This window comes from Scyliorhinus canicula, chromosome 2 (genome assembly GCF_902713615.1).
Source record: "Scyliorhinus canicula chromosome 2, sScyCan1.1, whole genome shotgun sequence".
Classification (NCBI taxonomy): Eukaryota; Metazoa; Chordata; class Chondrichthyes; order Carcharhiniformes; family Scyliorhinidae; genus Scyliorhinus; species Scyliorhinus canicula.
In genome coordinates this window covers 160,209,027-160,234,283 of record NC_052147.1, presented here as the reverse complement: position 1 = coordinate 160,234,283, position 25,257 = coordinate 160,209,027, and the positions used below count along the sequence as shown (strand labels likewise).

The window sequence follows — 25,257 nt, the reverse complement described above, 5'->3', positions numbered from 1 at the left end:
AGAGATAAAAATGGGGTGAAATGGAGGAGAGAGTTTAGTCTGAAGTTGTTGAACTCAATTTCAAGTCTGGAAGGCTATAACGTGCCTAATCGGAAGATGAGGTGCTGTTCCTCCAGTTTGCACTGGGCTTCACTGAAACATTACAGCAGGCCAAGGACAGACATGTGGACAGGAGAGCAGGACGGTGAGTTCAAATGGCACGTCTGGGTCCTGCTTGCGGATGGACCGAAGATGTTCCGCAAAGCGATCATCCAGTCTGCGTTTAGTCTCCCCAATGTAGAATAGACCAAATTGGGAGCAGCAAATGCATTGGACCAGTTTGAAGGAGGTGCATGTGAAGCACTGCTTCACCTAGAAAATGTGTTTAGGCCCATGAATGGTGAGGAGAGAGGAGGTAAAGTGGCAGGTGCTACAGGAAACAGTCGCTGTGGAATGCTGACAGGGGAAGTGAGGAGAAGATGTATTTGATGGTGGCAACATAGGACATAGAACAGTACAGCACAGAACAGGCCCTTCGGCCCTCAATGTTGTGCCGAGCAGATCACCCTACTCAAACCCACGTATCCACCCTATACCTGTAACCCAAGAACCCCCCCCCCCCCCCCACCTTACTTTTTAGGACACTACGGGCAATTTAGCATGGCCAATCCACCTAACCCGCACATCTTTGGACTGTGGGAGGAAACCGGAGCACCCGGAGGAAACCCACGCACACACGGGGAGGACGTGCAGACTCCGCACAGACAGTGACCCAGCCGGGAATCGAACCTGGGACCCTGGAGCTGTGAAGCATTTATGCTAACCACCATGCTACCGTGCTGCCCAACATGCTGGAGTTGGCGTAATTGACGGAGGTTCATCCTTTGAATCCGAACGCTGTTGGGGTGAAAAGTGAGGACAAGAGGGACCCTATCCTGGTTCTCGGAGAGGAAGGGGTGAGAGCAGAGGTGCGGGAGATGGGTCGGAAATGATTGAGAACCCTGTCAACCACAGTGGATGGGAACCACGATTAATGAAGAACGTCAGCAGAACCGCTTTGGAAAATGGCATCATTGGAACCGATGTGACAGAGACGAAGGAACTGGGAGAATGGAATGGAGTCCTTACAGGATCTGGGATGTGAGGAGCGGTAATTGACGGAGCAATTGGAGTTGGTAGGCTGAGAATGGATACGAGTGCATCCCCAGAAATGCTAGGTGAGCGAGGTCAAGGAAGGGAAGGGAAGTTTTGGAGATGTACCCCTATAAGCCATTAAGGATTTGGTCCACTGATCATTGAAATAAATTTGGTGCTGACTTTATTCCAAAAGGGTAGCGGAATAGGCCTTTGTGAATGATGAAGGTGAGCGGGTGTTGAGGTTTAGCTGCCATGCCTGCAATAGGTCATCTTCCTGAACTCCTGTCCTCCAGCTAGGCCTGCAAACAAATCTTCAATCAATGGTAGCAGGTATTGATCGGTGTTTAGAACCCAATTAATTGTCATCGTAAAAATCACCGCAGATACAAATTGTACCATGCTGCTTCAGGGCAGATACAACAGGAGTTACTCAGTCACTAGTACTGTTGGGTTCTAAGACTCCTGTTTCCACATATCACAGTAATTCAGATTCTACCTTTGCACATACAGCACAAAACAGTAATCTTCAAAGTCGGGGATACAACCCGCAGGTAGGTCGTGGACGTGTCGGGAGAGTCGCGGTGCTCCCGATTGCGCAAATTCACGCACAACAGCGCACTGATGAGCAGGCACGCACGCGCAGTGCAACTGCATTTTTTTAATATGGTAAAAAGGCCGCTCGCAGGTGGCATAGTTAAAAGCCAGCTGCTGCTCACTCAGCCCAGTTCAGAAGTGCTCGGTTCTTCGGAACGAAGCTTAAACCGAGTCCCCCCCCCCCCCCCCCCCCCCCCGGCAACTAGCACCATTGGACCAACCCGCAGAGATTCAGCATCATGGCCTTCACCTCGGAACTCACCTGTATCTACAGCGCGCTCATCCTGCACGACGACGAGGTCACTGTCAACGAAGAGAAACTCAATGCCCGGATTAAAATAACTGGTGTGACCATTGAGCCTTTCTGGCCTAGTCTGTTTGCCAAGCATTGGCTAATATTGACGTCAATAGTCTGATCTGCAATGTTGGTGCTGGTAGCAGTTCCCCAGCTGCTACAACAGTTGTTTCTACTGTTGCTGCTGAAGAGAAAAAGGAAGAGAACAGGAAAGATCTGAAGAGTCTGACAATGACACGGGCTTTGGTCTCTTTGATTAAATGTGTCGTGCAACAATATTGTTAAAATTTACAAAAAATAAATAAAAATTGAATATAAAGGCCAGCTGCTGCAGCTGAAGACCGCAAATTTTGCAATTGGAGACACAGAAGATTTGAACAAAAAATTCTATGTAATCTTCCTGCCTGAGGGAGGCAGAGAGCAGGTCACGGGCCCCGAACGTCGCCATCACGTGCTTTGGGTGCAATTGTGATTCTTCCATCTTGTCAACAGCAAACAAGGTAAGAGAAAACAGTGGGCCGCACAGGTTGGCGAGCCTGGGTTGTGAAGGTCGGCCGGCGTGGGTCGCGAAGGTCGGCCGGCGTGGGTCGCGAAGGTCGGCCGGCGTGGGTCGCGAAGGTCGGCCGGCGTGGGTCCCGAAGGTTAGCCCGTTGGTGAAATGGGTCCCCGGAAAAACAGTTTGAAAAACGCTGCCATAGGGTACAGCTCGAGGCTTGAGAAGTTTTGGGCTGGCTATTTTCCTTCATCTTGAACGATCGTGTACTCCGTTTCATGGACCCCAATGTGTCTTCAAAATCACTGTTGTATTTTTCCATGATTGTCTGCAAGTCTGACTTTGAACCAACAAAACAGTTGACAGTGCTCTAATTCAGCTCAATCCTTTCCAATCCAGAGTGGCAAAGAGGGTTGGAAAATCTCCTAGGATCACGTGGAGTGGTAGTCTGCAGTTTGTCCACTTAACACAATCTTGACTGTAATGTGACCTCTCAGCGGCATTATGTCCTCAGTCTAGGTCCTGAAGATCACATTTGCTGGCTTCAAAGGCAGGTTATTAAGTTTCAGTTTGTAAATGGTCTCAGGAATTAGGGAGACAGTCAGCCCTCTTGTCCTAACTTTTCACCCCAACGGCCTCCGCATTCAAAGGATCATCCTCCGTCAGCCCCTGTATCGACTTCCATTTTGATAGGTTGTCCATTCAGTTCACTAAAAATGTGAACCACCCGAGACTGAGAGTACGTTCAGCTTCAGCTCTTCATCAGAATGAAGTGCAATAGCTTCACTATGGTTGTTATTCTTTTCTTCCACATTGTGAATTTACTTAATTCAATTAATTTTGTGCTTCCTTTGGATCAGTTCTGCATCTTTTTTGAGCCTTCTTCTCTGGAAAAGTTATTTTACTTCAGCAAACTCCTGCTGAGTGCCCCGTTCTGCCACAATTTTTACATTGGCTATCCTTTCTCCAGCAATCAGCCTGTGAATGGCCCTTACTTGCACAGCGATGAGGCATATGTTTCTGGGTTGACTTCCTCTGGGCGGCAGCCAGTTTATGAATCCTCATGCTCGCTCCGTTCTGAGAAGCCTTCTTAGCTCCATGGAAACGGCAATATCTGTTAGTCTTCAGACTTGGATTCAGTTCTGGTAATAATCTTCTCTGAATGGCCATATTTTTTCAAACCACACCCCAAACGATCTCTAATTGTGTAAACTAACGAGTCGCTAAATTAGCGAAACTTTGCAAGTTGTTTGAGGGTTGCAACGAACTGGGTAAATTTTTTCCTCTTCTGATTTCTTAGATGAAATCAAAACCACTCCACAATAATCAATGACTTTGGTGCATAATGGTCTTCTAATATTTTAACTAATTCTAAATACATCTTATCTCTGGGATTCTTGGGCTGAAGCAAGCTGCTCAACAAATTGAAAGTTTTGCTTTCAATTGAACCAAGGAATGCAGGGACCTGAATATCTTCCAAAATTTTATTGGCGAGGATATAATAATGGAATTTTTCTGAGCATGATTTCCAGTTCTCAGAGTCTTCACCAGATAAGTCCATTGTGCCAAAATGTCCCGGATATCGGAATGTCATTATATCGGAATGGTCTCTCAACTGTGTGCTGGTTTAAAATCGGTATGAGCCCTTCCTTTAAATTTCTGCCCTAAAAACCTTAGAGGTTCTGATGCCAGGTGCAATTTCTGACCTTCAGTTAATCTGTTTGATTGACTGATCTGTTGAAGCAGCTTAACTCTCAATAGTCAAACTTGATTTTTTTCTTTCTGTAATCTGTTGTATTTCTGGACTAACAGTTCAAAAGAAATAGATTGCTGATGCACATGGGTTTAATACAAGATTAACAGAGGTTTATTAGATAGGTCTTCACCGTGCCACAACACCCCAGACTAATATGCAGTCAATTCCAGTCCCACTTGACCCGTAGTCGTAACACAAGTAAAATTAGATGTTATGTTAAAATATCTGAGGTCCTTGACTGAGCCCAATAAAGTGCAGACACCAGGTTTGTAACTTTAACACAAGTAACATTCTATTATGTACAGCACTATAATTAAACAGTCAGGATAATGTAACTGAGTAACTAACACCCCCTTCTCAACCCTTCACCTTTTCTAACTATCCTCACTCTCTACACAACACAGAGGGAAAGAGTGATTGAGAGGTAAGGAAAACATTATTATAAATAAAAGGATAAATGATCTTTGATGCACTAGGATGGCTTCCAGTTTGTGTCTTTCTGTAGTTCAAGCTTTTGTTTCGATGTTTCTTCATTTTAGGTTTGGGATGGTCTTTTCTGGAAAGGTTGTCTACTTTATCTATAGATTCAGGATTATTCCAAGTTTACAGCAAAGATATGCCAGGCATTCACTGGTTTTAGAACAATTAAGCAGTTTTGTTTTTACTTCAGCAGCAAGATAAAGCAAGAGAGAGAGCATGTTCCTTTCATTCCCACGGTTTAAGCAATTCTCCCCAGTTCTCTCAGAAAGCCTCACACAGGAACCAATCATTGCCTGTTGCCCAACAGATCACTATCCTTGGCCAACTCACAGGTTGCCAGCCAACCAATCAAACCAACTTCCTCCAAAGCTGGTTCCTAAGATTCACTTGGCGCTGACAAGTCTGTTTTCTCGGATCCAAAATTCAAAACCTAGGAACACAATGCCTTGACAAGCAGACTGCCTCAGCTTGAGTCCTCTGCTTAAAGGCACAATCTGAATATTGGTCGTCCGACCAAAAGTAATAAAAGAAAATAAAAGAAAATGAGAACAAAGGAAATAAACAGGAAGGACTCTTACAACTGTGCATGGGTTGATACTAGATTAAGGGTAAAAGCTCACTATGTAGTCAATGACATCATACATGTCACATGACTCGCTCCTTAAAGAGATTTTGCACAAAACTTCAAGCACCCACATACATAACACCTAATACTGACCGCTGATAGACTGGCTACAGAAGGACTGGGAGCAAGACACTTAATTATGAATATATGTCGCGGGTCAAGGTTAAACTTTGGTCAAACACTGCTGTTTGTCACCTTTCCATTTCATTACAAACTGTCCTTGGCATTGCATTGCTTAAATAATTCATTTGAATATCGACAGTCAATCCTGATCAGACATAGTGCTGCTGCTTATGGCAAATCACTTTGAAGTTGAGATGTGGATTTGTATTTGCGGTTTGCAAAGGCCCTATTTTATAGAAATCAGCAAACCAAAACGGAGCGTTCAAGGAACATCTCAGAATAAGCAAGAGTGAAATAAATTCTAGTAACACTTGACTGCCTGATGGTAAACTAAGGGAAGATAAATGAAAGAACAAAGTTATCCACTGCAGAATATTATATGAATCATTTGCCCACCATTTTCCAGAGGAAATAAGCCAAGTGAAGGACGATAACTGCCCCCCACCATCCCCTGGCCCCCATTGAAAGGGGACGGTTCACAGGAACATTTTATTGGAGGTTTCTGGGTTGCGATTCAGAAACTATCTGTGAAACTATACAATTTCCTCAAAACAAATCGACATGTTGGCCAATTCCAGTTCTGCCAAGTACTTTAATATTCATGCGTTTTGGAATTGAGCTGTTGATGTTAAAACAGCAACAGCATCACTTTCCTGTTATGCCAAGCTGCTTCCATTTAGCAGATATGTCTTTATCAATGGAGTTAGATGGATAGTTTCTACATGATAGGTTCAGATGCAAATGAATCATTAAAAGTGAAAAATCCCAATAAATACAAAGAAGCATTATTTAATACTACAGGACCTTGGTATTCTCCACATTCCAGATGAATCGAAGCCACTGGCAATCAGGAGGAGCAGATACTCCTGCCAATCAAGGCAAGATTGAGAGTCATTGTAGAGCTGCCAAATTATTTGGCTGCCAAATTAGAAATAATTGATGTAATATGACTAATTATTCCACCAAGTCTGAAATGGGAATTCTCAAAATCAGCCGAAGATGTTTCAATAAACTGAGTTGGATGACATTCTGATATCACCATCAGGTTCTCCATAAAAAGTGAAAAACTGATTCAACTGTCCAAGCAATTCTTATTTGGAGAAAACAGTGTGGTGAACCTTGTGGAAATGAAATAGCTCTCTGGATTTATATGCTGACCTAGCTCTATTAATTCAAGAGAAAAAGACGTGGGCATTCAAATAATAAAGTTTTGAGTCCCTATTTTGATTCATAGGGTGAAAAAAGCTTGAAAAGTCTGAAGTGTAATTAGAAAATCACGTCATCTGGAAATTTGGGGGAGGGGAGCTTGGAGCTGTTGGTTCCACACATCAAGGTGCAGAATTTATGTAGGAAAAAATCAGTTCAGGACCATCTAATATCAGGATGTCAGAGGATTAAGAGAACAGTAAAGATGGGCGCCACGGAGGCACAGTGGTTAGCACTGCTGCCTTGCAGCTCCAAGGATCCGGGTTGAATTCCGGTCTTGGGCGAGTGTCTGTGTGGAGTTTGCATTTTCTCCCCGTGTCTGTGTGCGTTTCCTCCGGGTGCTCCGGTTTCATCCCACAGTCTAAAGATGTGCAGGTTAGGTGGGTTGGCCATGATAAATTGGAGGCGATGGCTTAAGTAGGTACTCTTCCCAAGGGCCGGTGCAGACTTGATGGGCTAAATAGCCTCTTTCTGCCCTGTAGATTCTATGATTCAATGTATTATCAATGCTGTTTTACGTTTTTTCTCCAGAACTCAGTCAGTGAAATAAAATTTTGTGACCTTAAGAGAACAGTAGAACAGTAGCTCACTAACGATCCATTTCGATCCATGTGTGTCTGCGTGTGGAACAGAAATTTGTAAATAATGCCAACTCCAATTGAAATTGAATTGTCTAAATGCCACATCAATGCATGACAACAGTTTTGCCACGTTGATCTGCATGGTACTTAGCCCAGCCAGACTATATACAGGCCCGGGCGGTCGGATTTTAGTGTAACTTGACCACTTATAGGTATTTTCATTTTGCATTCATTGAGGTGAGCTAACAAGGTCAAGACGCAGGTTTTAATTTATATACTGTTTAAAAAGAAGCCATTTTGTGACGCTCACAGTTATACAATCACACCATCTCATTAAATAACCAGCCAACAACAGATAATTAGAAGGAGCAGTGAACCTTAATTATGCAGTAATTGAAGAATAAGTAATTAATAATCAAGTAGTTACTGAAAACTGGATCTTTTTATCTGTGGGAGGAGAGAACAGGCAGCTATCCAAAGATACTAATCACTCTGGCCTGTCCTTGGATGACTAAAAGTAACATCCATAATAAATAGAAGCTTGTCTAATTTTAGATCAGGGGAATATGTCAAAATTCCCCATTGTCTTCATGCTTAAGGCAATGTGCACAAATGGTCAGTACAATGAAATTAAACCAAGAACAACATTGACCAAGAACAGAGGATTTGGAAAAACTCACATTTGCCAGCATTATTAAAAAATAAACAGAGTTAATGTTTCAAGTTCTTCAGCCTCTTCATCAGAACTGAACAATGTTGGGAAACCTGCTGAGTTTTTCCAGCATTTTCCGTTCTTGTTTAGATTCCAGCATCCTCAGTAATTTGCTTATTTGAACAAAATTGACCAATTGTCTGAAAACAACAGGTCTGAATCTGAGGTAATGTCAGGTATAGGTTAAAAGTTGGCTTTGTGTCCAGACCAAGAGTAGAAGTGTACACTGCAGTCGTAAGAGTGAGACTAGTTAATTTTGGGTGTGCTGCATGTTCTCAGGTACAGGATTTTAGGCAACCTCTCTTGGTGCATGGACCTGAGGTGGGTGACACTTCATTCTGATCATCCGATTAAAGTTGTAAAGTCTGTGGTGAATTTTCAGTGAGTTTATCTTTTTTCTATTACCCTTTTTAAATAAACTTTGATATTTTTGCTACTTCAGTGTCTGGCCCTTGCCCCTGACGGTTAAGACTCTTTTGAATCTAAAACAGTTTTAAAGGGTTAATTGGAACTCAATAATAGTGCACATATAATTAAACTGAATCTTAAATATCCTTTTAAAAACCTCTCAAGATGCTGGGATGTCACGGTGGGTAACCACTCTTGACACCAATGATGCATCAGGTTACAGCAACCATTAATTCTTTGGCTTTTTGTGTAGCTGAATGTTGTGGCGGTGCTTGTCCAGAGGCACTAAGATTGATTGATTGATCACATTTGAATTAATTTAATACAAGGTTACCATTTAAATATCGGCTCTTGCTTCTTTGATGTACATTTATTTAGCGTCTGAACACTATCAATCAGTTAAAGGTGACCTGTGGCCAGTCTATTTTCTGGTAGATAAAACTTATTTACTTTGTGCACAACAACAACCAGTCCCCAGAATGTTACAATCCCCACAGAGACTGGTAATCTTTTGAAAGTGATTTTCACGATGTAATAAACTCATATCAATATTGATCAAACATTGACCAACCGGAACTGATACAAAATAAACAAAAGTTAAGTTTCAGATTAACTAACTAATGCAACTCGAATATTCCTCATGAAACTCTTTTGCTCCATATCATACCACTGGCAGATATCTAGCATTAAAGGACATTCTCAAAGTCATTCCCAGGTCTCCAGCAACGGTTCACCACTTCCCACCACGTCAGGTCGCAAATTCCAGTTTGACAATTGTTCCACTCCATCGGACTTTCCAAATACAATTATCAACAGCAAGGTACACCTCAACAAATGTCCCTAATGTTATAACCAATCCAGAATTCCAGAGACTTCTGTATCCTTTAAAATGTTTTGTCTTGAAAAACTGTTCTTCTGCTCCCTATTCTTTCCTCCAGAATAAATAGACTTTGTGGGAGAATTACAGTTTTTCTCCAACTATGTCTCAGCAGTAGTAGTCCTTTGCTTTGTGAGACAGTGAAAGATGCTATAACAACCACAGAAACCTCAATGGTTTTATATTTGAGTTTCTCTGCCTCAGACATTCTGAGACGACATGGACAATTCTCTGAGCTGAGGTGTCTACCAGGAAATCACCATCCTTCCTTTTCAGAGCTATCTTTTTTACTTTAAGTTAAAGGGACATTTTAAAATATAACCATCTTGTAGAGTACTTAAAAAGAATCTCGATGAACTGGAATAAACGGAATCCATGACCAAATCTGCAGCAACTTCTCCCAATAAAAGCAGGGTGATCTCTCCAGCAAAATGCAGTGAGTGGAAGATAGTTACTTATATATGATGTGTATGAAATCATTCCCAGTCACTTGCAACACTGCTGTCTTCAGGTGTGATTGGCAGGGTAATGATCTCCATTCTGGTTGGGAACAATGGGGTCAGTATGTGTAGCACCATTTCTTATATCCCCTTCTCTTATTTCAGAATTTCAGTTGGGATGGTAAGCTTTCAATAAGTAACTTTCATTTTAGACGGCGCATGGCACAGATATCTCTTAATCTCCTCAAGTGTTCACAACTTGAGGAATTGGAATGCCAGGGTTACAAATTCTGATTAATAATGAAATATGAAATCCATATTTGCAAACTGATACTGACGAACAAGTGGGACAAAGAAAGCAAACAGATCCATAGATACGAGCAAATAAATGCAGATTGAGAAATTAAATTAACTTTTGCAGAAGGCGCAGATGTCAGAAAACATTTCACTCTCATGCATCCAAGGTTTTAATTAAAGCTTCAGAAAATGGTCTATTTTTTGATTTTGCTCTGAAACCTTTCTGAAGCATCCACTCCAACCTATACTGGCCTCCGTCTGCACTTCAGTGATTCTATGGTCTATATTAATGTGAAAAATATTGCAAGTCAACAGAACATCGCACGTTCTTTGACAAAATCCTCTCAGATTTGTTTTATGTTTCCTTATTTTCTCCTATATCCGCACTGTTTTCTCCCCTTGTCTGTCTACCACTGAAGATGACACAAGCTGGTAGAGTTTTGGTGCCTCAAACAAAAGGCCATTCTTCATGAGTGAGCCTGGACTGTAAAATGCTGTGAATTCACTCACCAGCATCGACAATGAAGCTGAGTCAGGCTCAGTGACCCCAATTCTAACTGTAGCTACGGCAACGGAAGGATTGGGTGAGGGTAAAATACTAAAAATAAAAAAAAACACCCAGTTCCAACTGCTAAGTAGTTCCTAGCATTTGCTTATGATGGTTCACTAGGGGCAGCACGGTGGCACAGTGGTTAGCATTGCTGCCTACGGCGCTGAGGACCTGGGTTTGAATCCCGGCCCTGTCTGTGAGGAGTTTGCACATTCTCCCCGTGTCTGCGTGGGTTTCGCCCCCACAACCCAAAAGATGTGCAGGATAGGTGGATTGGCCACGTTAAATTGCCCCTTAATTGGAAAAAATAATTGGGTACTCTAAATTTATTAAAAAAAAAAAAAAATGATGGTCACTATTCACTAATAATCAACAAGTATTTTACCATCAATGCTATCCTTTTAATCCATTCTAATTTTTGGTTGGTGAGCCATTAATTCCATAATTCTTAATTATTCTGTTAAGCCTTACATGTGGAACTATTTTGAATATCATCTTAAAAACCTAACTAGATTTTATCTACATTTCACCAACCAATCCCATTATGTCCACAAAGAATTTCTGACACGTGTGGGCTTGATGATTTTTTTGTAAATGCCTGCCAACCATCTATCATGCTCTGGGTAACAACTGATTATTAAACAAGAGTAAAATGGTTATAGCCAAATTCCTCAACAGTTTTAACTTCATACCTATAATGAAAAGCCCTGATGGTACACCGCAGTTCAATCGCTATGCTGTACCTAAGCCAAATCAACAGATGACCGGAGAGCCAATTAAAGGAGGAGCTGGCAGTGATACATGGCCTCACAATGACCCAAGGTACTTCAGAACTAACACAGTAAGTACTTAGGAAGTGCTTTTGAATTGTAGTCAACACTGTAATGATGGTATACTGATAATGGGGAACAAAAGTGGAAAACAAGTCCAGCACTTTGTGAGAAAAAGAATTATTTAAACTTCACTCCCTTGAAAAGACACATAGAACATCCCACACAATTGGGAATAAACATTTGTTTTGGGTCGAGGGAGAGGTGGGGATGCAGCCGGATGACTCGGTGATGCTTATTAGAACAGGTTCTCCGACTACTCACTTGCTCATAATTGAAGGTATCTAACATTCCAAGTATAAGTGTTTGAATTTCTCCAAGTTTTCCCTTTCCATACATTGGATCCTGTAAATAAACAGATAGGAGCAAGAGTTAAAATAGAGAACAATATCAATTTCAGTCAATTACTAGAATCTATAACACTGGTGACATGGTAGCACAGTGGTTAGCACTGTTGCTTCACTGTGCCAGGGTCCTAGGTTCGATTACCAGCTGGGTCACTGTCAGTACGGAGTCTGCACGTTCTCCCAGTGTCTGCGTGGGTTTCCTCCGAGTGCTCCGGTTTCCTCCCACAAGTCCCAAAAGACGTGCTGTTAGGTAATTTTGACATTCTGAATTCTCCCTCAGTGTACCCGAACAGTGTGGCGACTAGGGGCTTTCCACAGTGACTTCATTGCAGTGTTAATTGTGACAATAATAAAGATTATTATTATAAATTTATTATGAAAATTATTCACTCTTCATTCTTTTTTGAGCTGCATAATTCTTATCATTAACTTAGAAACATAGAATATAGGAGCAGGAGGCCATTCAGCCCCACAAGCCTGCTCCATTATTCATGATGAGCATGGCTGATCATCCAACTCAGTAACCTGTGTACTGATATTTATAATGTCAGTATAGTAAAGGTTTAATATCTGAATCTATGTGTAAATCAAACACTAGAGGGCGTAATTAATTCACTATATATAAGACAACATCTCTAGGAATTCTGGGAAAAGCTGAAGCGAACATGAAGAGAGCAGAATGAAAGTTGAATAGAGAATTATAACATGAGGTTAAGTCATAGTGTAGTTTAATATTTAGATAGAATATTGAATACTGGACTACAGATTCAATATCATTAGTTTATTATCTGTAACTCAGTAGAGTGCGCAAACTTCATTTTAGTTAGTAGTGTAAAATAAATTAGTTTTGATTCAATCTTATCTGTATATTCTTTGTCAACACTACATATCTGGTTATCTTGAAGTAATGACAAGGAATATAACATGGTACCATGGTACTGCTGAAGATATTTAGATTGATTAGTTAGAATATAGATAACAGAAACTAGCACATGACCCAGACTTCGAAGAACAGACTGCTTACAGACCTGTTGCTGCAAAACACCGAAGAATCCCAAACTTATGGAAAAAGTTCAATCTCATTGACAGCTCAGGATATCTGGTAAACTAGATGTTAACTGGAAAGTTTTCAAACAAAGTTTCAGCTATATCTGTCTGCATCTGATTTAGACAATGCGAGTGATAATCGGAAACTAGCATTATTCCTAATGATGGTTGGTCCACAAGCCGGAGAACTGTATAACTCCTTTCAATTCGCAACGGATAAGATAAAACTAAATATAATGTTGCCATAGAAAAATTTGATCGGCACTGCAAGACTCAAATTAGTGAAACATATGAAAGATTTAGATTTAAGAAAAGGATGCAAAAAGCTGGGGAATCTATTGATTGCTTCATAACAGATCTAAAACTCAAAGCTCAAACACGTAATTTCTCCATATTATCTGACACTATGATCAGAGACTAGATTGTCTTTGGAATTGTAGATGAAAAGCTCAGGGAACGTTTGCGGAGACAAAAAGATCTTAAGCGAGAAAACGCTATTGAAATGTCTCGAGTGCATGAATTGTCTAAAAGTCAGTATTGTGAGATTCTGAAGAAAGAAAAGGGCGCAAAAAAGAGCCTCGAGACCGACTGCGTTGGAGCTGTGGCGCAGTTCAGAAAAATGCACGTTTCGTGTGCCATTTTGCACACGCGCATTTCTGACCTACACATGCGCACTTCACAAAAAGACGTGAGACAGAAGAAGACCATTCTGCGCATGTGCGAAGACACTGTGCGTGTGACGAAACAAACATCATGACGTGTGGATGCTGTGGACACACCCACCCACATAAAAAATGTCCTGCACTTGGAAAAGCTTGCTCAAAACGTTGCAAACTCAACCACTTTGCAGTGCAATGCAGAACTTCACTTAAAGCAACACAATTTAAAACTGCATATCTACCGAAGATACAATAGAACATAAGAAGTGTAGACACAACAGAAGAAATCTTTAAAAGTGATCACTCTGACAATGATCTTGATGCTTATTGCTGAGAAGATTCCTTCTTTGTAGGTATTATTGAAAAATGTGATGCTACTACAGATGTTTCATCTGCTCCTCAAATAGTACAATCTATTAATACGGAATCCAAATGGAACACGCTGCTTCATGTAAATGGTTCTGAAATCATTTTTGAGCTTGACACAGGAGCTTCCATGAAATTGTCAGTGACCACGAATGACCTTTTGCAACTAAGTCAAAGTCCTAAAATACGAAAAACAGATTGTCAATTGCGTGATTAACATGGCAACGCAATCTCCTCATTGGGATCGTGCTATTTATCACAACACCGTCATCTCATTAAGATTTGAGATTGTTGAATCTAACAGATCTTCTCTCTTAGGTGCACAAGCCTGTCAGGATCTTCACCTAGTTCAAAGAATGTATAGCACAAATTCACCTCTTCCGCCTGTTCAGGAAGGAATTCAAGGAATTCTTGATTGATTTTCTCACATCTTGAAGGCATGGGTACTCTTCCATTTCAATATAAAATACAATTGAAACCAAATGCCCTCCCAGTGGTACACCCTCCTAGAAGAGTTCCTGCCCCACTTCGTGAAAGATTAAAGAACTTGCACATATGCAAAAACTTGCCGTAATCTCCAAGATTACAGCACCGACTGACTGGGTCAGTTCAATGGTGTGCGTCAAGAAACCACTGGGGGAATTAAGAATTTGCATACATCCAAAAGGTCTAAATAAAAATATAAAGCGTGAACATTATTCAATACCCAAGGGTGAAGAAATCACCAGCAAAATGGCGAATACACATTTTTTTCCAAACTGGAATATCCAGAGGATATTCGCAAATGCAGTTAGATGACAAGCAAGAAATTGTGTACATTCAACACACCGTTTGGTCGATACTGTTTCAACAGAATGCCATTTGGTATTATTTCAGCATCGGAGATCTTTCATCGAGTGATGGCATAAATGACTGAAGGTATTGGTGGAGTACGAGTTTACGAGGATGATATCATCTTTTGGTCATCTGGACGTGAAGAGCATAATGCAAGGCTATTGTGGGTCTTTCAACGGATACACAAAATTGGTTTAAAACTAAACACAGCCAAATGCAATTTTGGTATCTCAACTTTAAAGTTCCTGGGAGATCAAATTTTGGAACATGGTGTGCGAGCTGACGACGACAAGAATGCTGCCATACAGAAGATGACAGTCCCAGACAATAAGAAAGCAGTGTTGAGATTCCGAGGCATTGTAAACTTCCTTTGAAAGTTCATTCCAAACCTTTCTACCAGAACTACTGCTTTGCAAAATCTCATCAAGAAGTCCACGGCATTCTCATAGAACGAACGAGAAAATGCTGGAAAATCTCAGCAAGTTTGGCAGCATCTGTAGGGAGAAAAAAGAGCTAACGTTTCAAGTTCGATGTCTCTTTGTCAAAGCCAAAAGACATTCTGATGGACTGATACTTATCAAACAGAATGGATGATCTAAAGTCACAATTGACACTGCACCTGTTCTTTCCTACTTTGACCCTGACAGAGAAACAAAAATCTTAACGGATACAAGTCAAAGTGGAATTGGAGCAGTTCTTCTACAAAGAATGATGATTCTTTGTGGACACTAGTTGCTTGTGCATCACGATTGATGAACAAAGGCATGCCCAGATAGAAAAAGAATGTTTCGGCTAACGAACTGAATTCTCAAGTTTCACGACTATATATATATGGCCTACAACATTCATGGTCAAAACTGATCATCGACCACTTGTTCACATTATTCACAAGGAATTGAATGACATGACCTCTAGATTACAGATTATTCTTATGAAATTGCATCGATATGAATTTCAACTTGTCTATGCTCCAGGCAAAGATCTGATAATTGCTGATGTATTATCTTGTTCTGTCAACTCAGAAGAACAACCACCAGAGTTAATTCAGCACATTGAAGCTCAAGTGCAGCTTTGAGCTGAATCCTTACCTACGTTAGACGACAAACTGAAACTCATCAGAGAAGAGACCAACAAAGATCCAATGTTACAACGTGTAATAGACCATTTGAACAATGGTTGGCTGAAGGACACTGTTCCAAATACAGAAACATTCAAGCTGAACTCACACTTGTTGATGGTATTTTACTCCATCTCGATTGCATAGTGATTCCTATGGCACTTAGACCCATGATTCTACAACAAAATACATGAAAGCCACCTAAGTATAGAGAAATGCAAAATAAGAGCGAGTTGGCAGTATATTGGCCAGGCATCAACAAGGACATCACAAACCGTATTCTTGAGTGTGAAACATGTCAACAAAACCAATCAACTTAATACAATGAAAAACTTCTACCACATGATCTAGAACAATGATCTTCAAAGTCGGCAGTGTGACTTGCGAGTGGGTTGTCGGCATGTGTCGGAACGGTAACGGAGCCGTCCATCGTGGCGCTCCCGATTGCGCAAATCCGCGCACAACAGCCGGCTTTTAACTATGCTGGCTGCGAGCAGCCTTTTTACGATATTAAGAAAACGTGGCCACACTGCGTGTGCATGCCTGCTCATCGGTGCGCACCTACGGAGTTCTATTCAATAGAATATTGAATACTATACTGCAGATTCAGCATAATTAGTTTATTATCTGTAACTCAGTTGCGTGTGCAAACTTCAGTTTAGTTAGCAGTATAAAATAATTTAGTTTTGATACAATCTTATTCGTATACTCATTGTCAACACTACATATCTGGCTACCTTGGAGGAAAGGCAAGGAATATAACAACCTGTTCCTGCTTTTCCCCCATATCCTTTGATTCCTCAAGAGCAATATCTAACTCCTTCTTGAAAACATACATTGTTTAGGTCTCAACTGTTTTCTATGATAGTGAATTCCGCAGACCGACCACTAGGTGTGAAGAGATTTCTCCTCAACTCAGTCCTAAATGGTTTATCCTGTATCCTCAGACTGACTCCTGGTTCAGGATTCCCTGCCATCAGGAACAGCCTTCTTGCATCTACCCTGTCTGGTCCAATTAGAATTTTACAGGCTTTTGTGACATGCCGCTCATTCTTCTAAACTCCGGTAAATACAATCCTAACCAACTTAATCTCTCCTCATACGTCAATCCCGCCATCCCAGGAATCAGTCTGGTAAATCTTTGCTGCACCCCTTTCATACCAGGAACATTCTTCCTCAGAGAAGACGACCAAAACTGGACACAATATTTAAGGCGTGGTCTCACCAAACCCTGTACAATTGCAGCAATAGATCCTTGATCCTGTACTCACGTACCAGCCTCCCCGAACAGGCTGCAGAATGGGGCGACTAGGGGCTTTTCACAGTAACTTCATTTGAAGCCCACTTGCGACAATAAGCGATTTTTCATTTCATTTCATTTCAAATACTGTTGCTATGAAGGCCATTTGTCTCCTTTATCACTTGCTCTACCTACATGCTTATCTTCAGTGACTGGTATACAAGGACATCCGGGACTCGTTACACATTCCCCTCTCTCTATTTATAGCCATTCAGATAATAATCGGCTTCATGTCTTTACTACCACTCCTGTCCACTCACTCAACTTGTCAAATCATATTCCCATCCTCCCCACAGCTCACCCTCCCACCAAGCTTTGTATCATCTGCAAATTTGGAGACATTGAGAGCGATTTTCCAGCCGCATTGTACCTGCTACATTTCTCGCTATGTCGGGAAAATATCGGGAGAGCCTTGAAATGGGATTCGTGGTGGGTACGAAACAGTTTGTGATGTTCCCAGCCCTCCCAGCAGACATAATGAGGTTCACACCCAGTACATTTAAATATATTTTAATATGCAAAGTCAGCTTGACACTGGAACATGCAATGTTCCCACCCGCCAGTGTGATGTGGCACAGTGGGAATCAATCGGAGGCCGGGTGTGCTGACCACACCAGGATGTTCAGAGGCCTTAGTAGCTCCGGGTGGTCGGGGATGTGACAGGACAGTGCCCTGGGGGGGGGTTACTGGAACATTTAGTGGTGGTGGGGGGGCGGGGAGGTTTTCCCTCTGTGATCAAGGGTTGGGTTCATACCCGTTGTCTGCTGGGGGTGGGGGGAGGTTGGGGCACGATGTCCATGGTTTTGGTGGGGGACAATGGGGATTGTCATTTAACTTTGAGATCAGGGCACCTTCTGAGGAGCCGGACCTGCTGGCATGTTTAAGCTCGGCCCTCTAAATGCTGCTGCAAATCATAATTACTAATTATAGGAAGATTCCAATCAGATTCGCGCCGGCTGTTCGCAGATTTTCGAGCCAGAAATTATACTGTCAAGAGTACTGCATCCATTTCATTTAGTTCCCTCAAATAAATCATTACTATATATTGTGAATTGCTGGGGTCCTAGCACCGATCTCTGTGGTACACCACTAAAACCCATTTATTCCTACTCTTTGTTTCCTGTCTGACAACCAGTTTCTATCCATCTCAAAACACTACCTCCAATCCCATGAGGTTTAGTTTTACACTCTAATCTCTTATGTGGAATTTTGTCGAAAGTTGTATAAACCACATCCACAGGCTCCCCCTCGCCAACTCTACTAGTTACATCCTCGAAGAATTCCAATAGAGTTATCAAGTATGATTTCCCTTTCCCATGCTGACTCTGTCCAATCCTGCCACTGTTTTCCAAGTGCTGTGCTATTAAATCTTTTATAATGGACTCTAGAATCTTCCCCACTACTGATGTCAGACTAATTCCCTGTCTTCTCTCTACCTCCCTTTTTAAATAGTGGAGTTACATGAGCTACCCTCCAATCTGCAGGAACTGTTCTTGAGTCTATAGAATCTTGAAAGATGACTACCAACGATTCCACTGTTTCTGGGGCCATTTCCTTCAGTACTCAAGGCTGTAGATTATCAGACTGTGAAAATGTATTGGCCTTCAATTCCATCAATTCCCCCACACTACTTCCTTACTAATATGGATTTCCTTCAGTTCCTACCTCCCTGTGTTTCAACATTTCTGGTATGTTATTTGTGTCCTCCTTTCTGAAGTCAGAACCAACGTATGTATTTAATTGGTCAAATATTGCCAGATGTTGAACAGAGCTGGAAAGTAGCTTGGGAAAGTGGCTATGGAGGTAGATTTTGAACATTTTGTTGACAGAAAAGGCAAGGTCAAGGGCTTTAATGAGAGGAATTTAAGGAAGGCGCCAAGAGTGGGAGGAAGGGCGAGAAGGAATGCACAAGATTTCAGTGAGGAAAGTGATCACTATGGCATAAAACTGGTGAAGGTTGCAGCAATTGAGTAGAACAAATTTGTGATGGTATTTATTAACTTGCCAAAGAGTGTGAACTTAACAGGATGAGTTTAGCAAGTCACCAGAAGTGGGTGATGATAGGGGCGGTAGTGGACCAAAATTTCGAAGATCAGACTTGTGCATCAGCTTCTTGGCTGAATTGTACTTTACGTAGGTGCGAGATTGAAGAAATTGGCTTAGAAAACTTTGCAGAAATTGCATTGGGAACCGATGAAATGTGTATGCGTTCGCAACAGTGAAACTGATGTAAGGATAACAGTGGAGAAGTGGAAACATGTAATGTTGGTGATAGATAGGATATTGGGTTTGAAGTTGAGTTGGGCCCCATGACTGTCCACAATGGGATTCAGTCTTACGTGAGCAGGAGAGGTACAGGGATCAGTTGCAGAATGCTCTCTGTGCCAATATTATCTTGGGAAATGTGGGCGACCTGATAGAGGTCTACAAAATTATGAGGGGCATATACAGAGTGGATTGTCAGAGACTTTTTCCCAGGGTAAAGGGGTATTTACTAGGGGGCATAGGTTTAAGGTGCGAGGGGCAAGGTTTAGAGGAGATGTACGAGGCAAGTTTGTTTACACAGAACGTAGTGGGTGCCTGGAACTCGCTGCCGGAGGAGGTGGTGGAAGCAGGGACGACAGTGACGTTTAAGGGGCATCTTGACAAATACATTAATAGGATGGGAATAGAGGGATATGGTCCCCAGAAGTGTAGAAGATTTTAGTTTCAAAGGGCAGCATGGTCAGCGCAGGCTTGGAGGGCCGAAGGGCCTGTTCCTGTGCTGTACTTTTCTTTGTTCATTGTTCATGCAAGACTTGGTATCAGAGAGTCCACAGCCATCCCGCTCAGAGGCCTCTGAATATGACTGCACAAACTAGCTGCATGTGGGAAGTCAAACGTCACTTGGTATTAGAATTCCCGAATATCTTAATGATATGGCTAAGGTCAGAAACTCAGATCAGCAAAGGATCAAACCTATACCCTCCCACTCTGAGACACTGAGGCAGTGCTCCACCATGCTGCTGTGATCATGCTCAACAGTTTTTTCGGATTTCATAAGCCTGAAAAGGGCGCTACGTAACGGAAATGAAACAGAGTCCCTTGTTGAGCGCGATTAGTCAAGCATTTCCCAGGACTTGCAGCGGCGAGTATGACCCCACTATCAAACGGGACTCTGCTTCATTTCGGGGTCTCAGCGGGCAACACCCTGCTTACTGCCGCACACTAATATATGAATTAGTCAGGCCTGGATCCCGGCCATTGTCAGAGGCAGGTCAGAGGCGAGGAATCTTGTGTTGTGTAAATCACCTTCTGACTCCCCAAAGCCTGCATTCCACCTACAAGGCACAAGCTTGGAATGTGATGGAATATTCTCTACTCGCCAGGATGAGTACAGCTCCAACAACACTCAAGAAGCGCGACGCCATCCAGGACAAAGGAGTCTGCTTGATTGGCATACCTTCCACAAACATTCAATCCCTCCACCACCGACACACAATGGCGGCAGTGTGTACTGTGACAATTTTAGGATTTTAGATACATTGGATTATAACCATTTGGAAATTTAAGGATCAAAAGCCTGGATTAGAGTTTGCTTGACTGCAGTAGTCATGTTTTTAAAAGAAACCTGTGTTTCCAAGACCAGAAAGTTTTTAGGAGCCAGAGGTGAAATTGACCATCGTAAAATCCTGGGGACTGCACTGTAGTTTGACAAGGGGGAGTCCCTGGGGAGTTAGTGTTTTCAGCCTGAGGAGTTAATTTGTTTATCCACTTGGGGAGATTATGTCATTGCTGCGTGGAGCTAAGACATTCAGACATTTTGAGAAAGCATTTGAGTTGAGTTGGATCTGGCTACTCTTAACACAGGTAAAGTATTTTGCTCTCACAGTAGGATAGTTAAAGACAATTATAGTATTTAAAGCAGTGCAGATTTGTTGGAGGACAAGGAAGAAGCTGAAACAAACCAGTTGAACCAGCTTTTTGAAGACATCCAACCAGAGTCTGCAGTGGTTCTAACAGGAGCCAAATGTGTTCTGGAAAGCAAGTATTGAGAGCTGGATGTTTTTATCTTTTTTGTTGTTTAATTGGGAATAGAGATAGTAATTAAGGGTATTGTTTTTTATTGTATTGAGTAGTATTGTTTAAGGGGTAATTGTAAGCTATTTTCGGGTGTGAGGTTAAAGAGCTTAATATTATGTTAAAAATAAAGTTTCATTTTAAAATGCCAAATCCCTATTTCTTTGTGCCATCACCCCTGGAGCAAAATATTCTTTCCACACAGTCTTACAAAATAAACTAAAATATTGGGGCTTCAGTCCAGTGTCCTAGTCACTGCTGGGGTTTGATCTGTGATGGTACCATCTCCAAGATACACTACTGAAACTAACCAAGGCCCCTTAGGCAGTACCTTCCAAACACATGATCGTGACTATCTAGAAGGACAAGGGCAGCACATACCTTGGAACACCACCATCTGGAGGATCCCCTCCAAGTCACTCACCATCCTGACTTGGTAATATATCACACCTCCTTCATTGTCACTGGTTCAAAATCCTGGAACCCCCTCCCTAATAGCACACTGGGTGTGCCTACACTCCACATGGACTGCAGCAGTTCAAGAAGGCAGTTCACCCCATATTCTCAAGGGCAACAAATGGCACATCTTGTAAAACATGAAGTAAAAAAAAAATTAAATAGAATTTGTAGGGTATGGTTGGCAATTCAATATCAGGATTCAGAAATTGTTCTGTAGATGTCTCTAATTAATTCTACTTTCCAGTATTTATACAATTGGAATGTCTGTCTTCAACATTATTTCACAAGTTGACTTGGAAGAAAGTCTTCAAAAATGTAAAAGTTCAATCTTTTAAAATTAATTCTCAAGATCAAAAAGGCTGATGGAAACCTGGCCTTTATATCGTAGAAGTCATGCTTCAGCGGTCCTGGTTAGATCACACCTCGAGTATCATGAGCAATCCTCAGCACTACGATTTAGGAAGAATATATTCAGAGATTACTGAAAGTATTATTGTATTCCCTGGAATTTAGAAAACCGAGAGGTGATTTTATCAAAGTTTTCAAGATGTTGTGGTGGTCTGACAGGTTAGAGAGAAACTTTTTCCACTGGTTGGGGAATCGAGGACTGCGGGGCATTATCTAAAACTCAGAGCTTTCGGGAGTGACATCAGGAAACATTTCTGCACACAAAGGTTGGGAGGAGCTTGGAACTCTCTTCCCCAAATGTCAAGTGGTGCAGAATCAACTGTCAACTTTAAATCTAAAATTGTTAGATTTTTGTTGTTCAAAGTTATCAAAAGGTTATTGGGCAAAGAGAGGTATAAAGAGTTAGATTACAGATCAGCCATGGTCTCACTAATTGGTAGAATAGAGAGTCGAAGTGGCCTCCTCACATTCCTATACTTTTATAATTCCAGTAGCACTCAAAATTAAAAGGTCCTATTGTCGCAATATGTGGATATTGTAAAGTACATAAAGTGTTGCTGTAATGTTACTAGTCTAGTCACTAGATGGTGCTATGGAGCAACCATATAAATATCACATGCCTCCTTGACTTCTGGGAGATAGATGCAGTGAGTGGAAGACAGCAAGACAGTTGAACTAGTAGTATAGTTAATAGTGTAGATGTGTAGTGTAATATTAACTAATTCCTTAGTAATATGTTCAAATCTATTTCAGTGTAATGTAATAAATTAGCTTTTTTATTAAACACAGTTTGCTGTTCTTTGTTAGCACCACAACCTTCACCATCCTGAAAGAACTAAAACAAAGAACACACCAGTATTGGCCCATTATACCATTTCCTCTTGGGTCTATCAATCAGTAACAGCAAGAGATGGGAAGAACTTTTAGATGCTTAATGCTTATATTCATTCTGTCATTTCAACAAACAGAAAATAGGATTTATGATTATAGCAGGATTTTGCAACATAATAATGAAGCTTACAGAAGATTATCTCCAATCCAATTTGCAAGCTGGCTCGCTGCAGTAAAAGGTAGATTTAATTTGAGTAACCACAGCTGCCAATCAGGTGCTTTCGTAACAATGGGAAGTGTTGATTTCCACAAGAACTTGGGTGTGCTTGATCACAAGTCACTGAAAGCTAACATGGAGGTGTAGCAAGCAATTAGGACGATGAATGGTATGTTGGTCTTTAATTGAAGAGGATTTGAGTACAGAAGCAATAAAGTCTTGCTACAACTGTATAGAGTCTTGGTCAGATTGCGCCTGGAGTATTGTATCCGAAGGAAGGATGCACTTACCATTGAGGGAGTGTAACAATAGTTCACCAGACTGATCTCTGGGATGGTGGGATCGTCCTATGAGAGAGAATGAGATGTCTGCGTCTATATTTGATAGAATTTAGAAGAATGAGAGGTGACCTAATTTAAACATACAGAATTCTTACAGGGCCCAACAGGCTAGATGTAGGAAGGATGTTTCCCCTGACTGTGGGGGGGATCTGGAACAAGGGGACACAATCTCAGAATAAGGGGTAGGCCATTTAGGACAGAGATAAGGGGAATTTCTTCAACTGTGCTGTATTAGCGAGGCGGGAACTATGTGGACAGCATGTTTAGGGAGGTGATCATAATGCGGGTGAGGAGCTTGCAGGCAGAGGGGGAATGGTGACTGTCAGGCAGTCTAAGAGAAACAGGCAGATAGAATTAGGGGACACCTGCACTATCTTGCTTGCTAATCGGTTTTCCATTTTGGATACTTGTGAAGGCGGTGGTCCTCAGGATAGTGCAGCCAGAGCAGATGGCACCATGGGTGGCTCAAGTCGACACGAGGGGAGGAAGAAGAGTGGAAGAGAAATAGAGATTGGGGATTCAACGGTCAGGGGATCTGACAGGCATTTCTGCAACAGTAGGTTTGACTCCAGCTTGGTGTGTTGTGTCTCTAATGCCAGGGTCAAGGATGTCAGGGAGCAGCTGCAGAACATCCTGCTGGAAGAGGTTGAACAGCCGGAGGTTGTGGTCCACATTGATACCAATGGCATAGGTACGAAGAGGTCCTGAAAGCAGATTTTAGGGAGTTATGGAGGAAATTAAAAAGCAGGTCTCCAAGAACAGCAATTTCAGAATTACTCCCAGTGTTCATACTAATAAACATAGGAATAGGAGTAGGAAACAATTAAACACATGTCTGGAGAATTAAGATTAAGATTTCTGAGGCATTGGGGATGGCTCTGGGGCAGGTGGGATCTATAGAAGATGGACAGGTTACACTTTAACAGGATTAGGACTAATGTCCTCACAGGGGAATTGGGGAGGGTTTAAACAAGCTTATCAGGGGGTGAGAACCTGAGGGGCAATTCAAATTGAATGGAAGTAATCCTGGTCACAGGAAGTAAAATAGCATGTGAGATGAGAAGGTGGGTGAAATGAAAGTGAGCATGAACTAGGGTCAGAAATCAGAATGTCAAAAAAATAAAGTTAAGGCCACTCTACCTGAATGCATGCAATATTGAGGTGTGAATGGCCAGATCAGGAACATTCTCTCCCAGATAGGGGAATATCTGGGCTATACAAATGATAACTTCTAAAGGCAAGGAATTTGAGAGATGTAGACAGCCAATTCCACAGGGATCTACACGACAAATTGCAGATATTCTCCTCTAAAAGACACAGGGGCTGTTTAGCACACTGTGCTAAATTACTGGCTTTGAAAGCAGACCAAGGCAGGCCAGCAGCACGGTTTGATTCCCGTAACAGCCTCCCAGAACAGGTGATGGAATGTGGCGACTAGGGGCTTTTCACAGTAACTTAATTGAAGCCTACTCGTGACAATAAGCAATTTTCATTTTCATTTTTTTCATTTCAGTTTTGTGCCTTCGCTGAACCAGGAAGAGATGTTTTCCCAAACTTGGTCACCTTAGCGGTATTATGTGGTAACTATTAACTGGATTTGACCTAGAGAGTTATTAATATTCAATGTTACTTTGGAATGCCGTGCCTCAGTGATTTCAGGGAACATGGGTATGTTTTGGGGACAAGAGGCAGCACGGTAGCACAGTGGCTCGCACTGTTGCTTCACAGCACCTGGGACTTGGATTCAAATTCCCGGGTCACTGACTGTACGGAGTCTGCACGTTCTCCCTGTGTCCATGTGAGTTTCCGCCGGGTGCTCCGGTTTCCTCTCTCAAGTCCCGAAAGACGTGCTTGTTAGGTGAACTGGACATTCTGAATTCTCCTTCAGT

The 25,257-nt window shown here is 41.8% G+C and overlaps 1 protein-coding gene across 1 annotated transcript in view; it reads right to left on the bottom strand.

Moving 5' to 3' along the window:
* Positions 1–25,257, bottom strand: part of vps8 (VPS8 subunit of CORVET complex) — a 787,508-nt gene that overhangs the window by 317,952 nt on the left and 444,299 nt on the right. The window contains 1 exon segment of the mRNA XM_038788252.1: positions 11,648–11,728. Coding sequence (XP_038644180.1) covers positions 11,648–11,728 — 81 coding nt within the window.